This window comes from Otolemur garnettii, unplaced genomic scaffold, assembly GCF_000181295.1.
Source record: "Otolemur garnettii isolate 467f Iridium unplaced genomic scaffold, OtoGar3 scaffold00127, whole genome shotgun sequence".
In the NCBI taxonomy this organism is placed as follows: Eukaryota; Metazoa; Chordata; class Mammalia; order Primates; family Galagidae; genus Otolemur; species Otolemur garnettii.
Genome location: NW_003852522.1, coordinates 2,931,591 through 2,933,662, shown reverse-complemented (window position 1 = coordinate 2,933,662; position 2,072 = coordinate 2,931,591). Strand labels below are relative to the sequence as shown.

General features: G+C 48.1%; 1 protein-coding gene across 2 annotated transcripts in view; it reads left to right on the top strand.

The window, feature by feature from the left end:
- LDLR (low density lipoprotein receptor) overlaps positions 1–2,072 on the top strand; it is a 45,175-nt gene that overhangs the window by 42,366 nt on the left and 737 nt on the right. For both annotated transcript variants that reach the window (XM_023518052.1, XM_012810223.2), the window contains exon 17: positions 1,082–1,239. In XM_023518052.1, coding sequence (XP_023373820.1) covers positions 1,082–1,239 — 158 coding nt within the window. The remainder of the gene's footprint in view (positions 1–1,081; positions 1,240–2,072) is intronic.

The window sequence follows — 2,072 nt, the reverse complement described above, 5'->3', positions numbered from 1 at the left end:
GTGTATGTGGCTGGTGCCTTAGCCGCTTAAGTCACAGGCACCGAGCCTAGAAAAACATTCTTTTGTAGCCCCATGAATGTTTTTGTTTGTTTGTTTGTTTGTTTGAGACAGTCTCACTTTGTCGCCCTCAGTAGAGTGCCATGGCATCATAGCTCACAGAAATCTTAAACTCTTGGGCTCAAGAGATTCTCTTTACTCAGCCCCCCAAGTAGCTGGGACTACAGGTGCCTGCCATAACACCCTGCTATTTTTAGAGATAAGGTCTCTCTCTGGCTCAGGCTGGTCTCCAACCTGTGAGCTCAGGCAATCCACCCACCTTGGTCTTCCAGAGTGCTAGGATTACAGGCGTGAGCCACCAGTCTGACCTCCCATACATGGTTAATCCCAGATGGAAACCTAGAAGAATCAGTAGTCAGCTCCAGCTAGAGTGAGGCTGATCCTAGGGCTTCACGTTAGAGATTTACTATTATTAATATGTGTATAGACAGATTTTGTTTTTACCATGAGTGAGCACTACTCTAAATCCAGAACATAAACATTATCCATTGAAAAGAGCCAGGTGCAGTGGCTCATACCTGTAATCCCAGTGCTTTGGGAGGCTGAGGCAAGAGGATCAGTTGAGGCCAGGAGTTTGAGATCAGCCTGGGCAACCTAGCAAGACACTATCTCTATAAAAATTTTAAATTGTTTTTAAAAAGTCCAAGCCTGGCTTGGCACCTGTAGCTCAAGCAGCTAAGGTGCCAGCCACGTATACCAGAGCTGACAGGTTCGAATCCAGCCCAGGCCTGCCAAACAACAATGACAACTACTATAACCAAAAAATAGCCAGGTGTTGTGGCAGGCACCTGTGGTCCCAGCTACTGAGGCAAGAGAATTGCTTAAGCCCAGGAGTTGGAGGTTGTTGTGAGCTGTGACACCATAGCACTCTAGCCAAGGCGACAGCTTAAGGCTCGTCTCAAAAAAAAAAAAAGGTCCAAGCCATCAGATGATGTCAGTGCCACTGACCTTACTCTGGCCACGGAGCAGGGTCTTGTGTCGTGGGGACAGCCATGTGACTGACTGGGTCTGTCTTTCCCTGTAGCAATTCTTGTCCTGCTCTGCTTTGGAGCCTTCCTGGTCTGGAAGAATTGGAGGCTGAAGAGCATCAATAGCATCAACTTCGACAACCCTGTGTACCAGAAGACCACGGAGGACGAGGTGCACATCTGCCGCAGCCAGGACGGCTACGCCTACCCCTCGGTGAGAGCTTCCCTAGGTGCCCTGCCCACCTCAAGGCTTGAGTCAAATCCTGAACAGCTGAGGATCCACTGGGTAGATGCTTCTGGGTGCTCTCACAGAATGTCAGCGGACATTCTCCTAGTGGGGGATGAAGGACATCAGATAAGCATAGATCAGATCAGATGGAGATGGGACAAAGGGAAGTCAGAAGGATTTCAGAGAAGGATCTGTGGGTGCTGGAAGGGAATTTCATTTTAGATAAGGTGGTAGGGGTAGGCTTCTCAGCCTGGGTCACATGGTTTCTTTTCTACTTTTTCTTTTTGTTTGAGACAGACTTTCACTATGTCGCCCTTGGTAGAGTGCCAAACTCTTGGGCTTAAGTGATTCTCTTGCCTCAGACTCCTGAGTAGCTGGGACCACAGGTGCCCACCGCAATGCCGGCTATTTTTGATTGCAGTTGTCATTGTTGTTTTAGCAGGTCTGGGCCAGGCTTGAACCCAGCAGCCTTGGTGTATGTGGCTGGCACCCTATTCACTGAGCTCCGGGTGTTGAGCCTCTTTTACTTTTTTTTTCTTTGTTTTTTTTGAGACAGTTTCAATTTGTCACCCTTGGTAGAGTGCTCTGGCATCATAGCTCATAGCAACATCAAACTCTTGGGCTCAAGATTCTCTTGCCTCAGTCTCCTGAGTAGCTGGGACTACAGGCGCCGGCCACAACACCCAGCTATTTCTTTTTTTTTTTATTTTTTTATTTTTTTTATTTTTTTTATTTTTTGAGACAGAGCCTCAAGCTGTCCCCCTGGGCAGAGTGCCGTGGCATTACAGCTCACAGCAACCTCCATCTCCTGGGCTCAA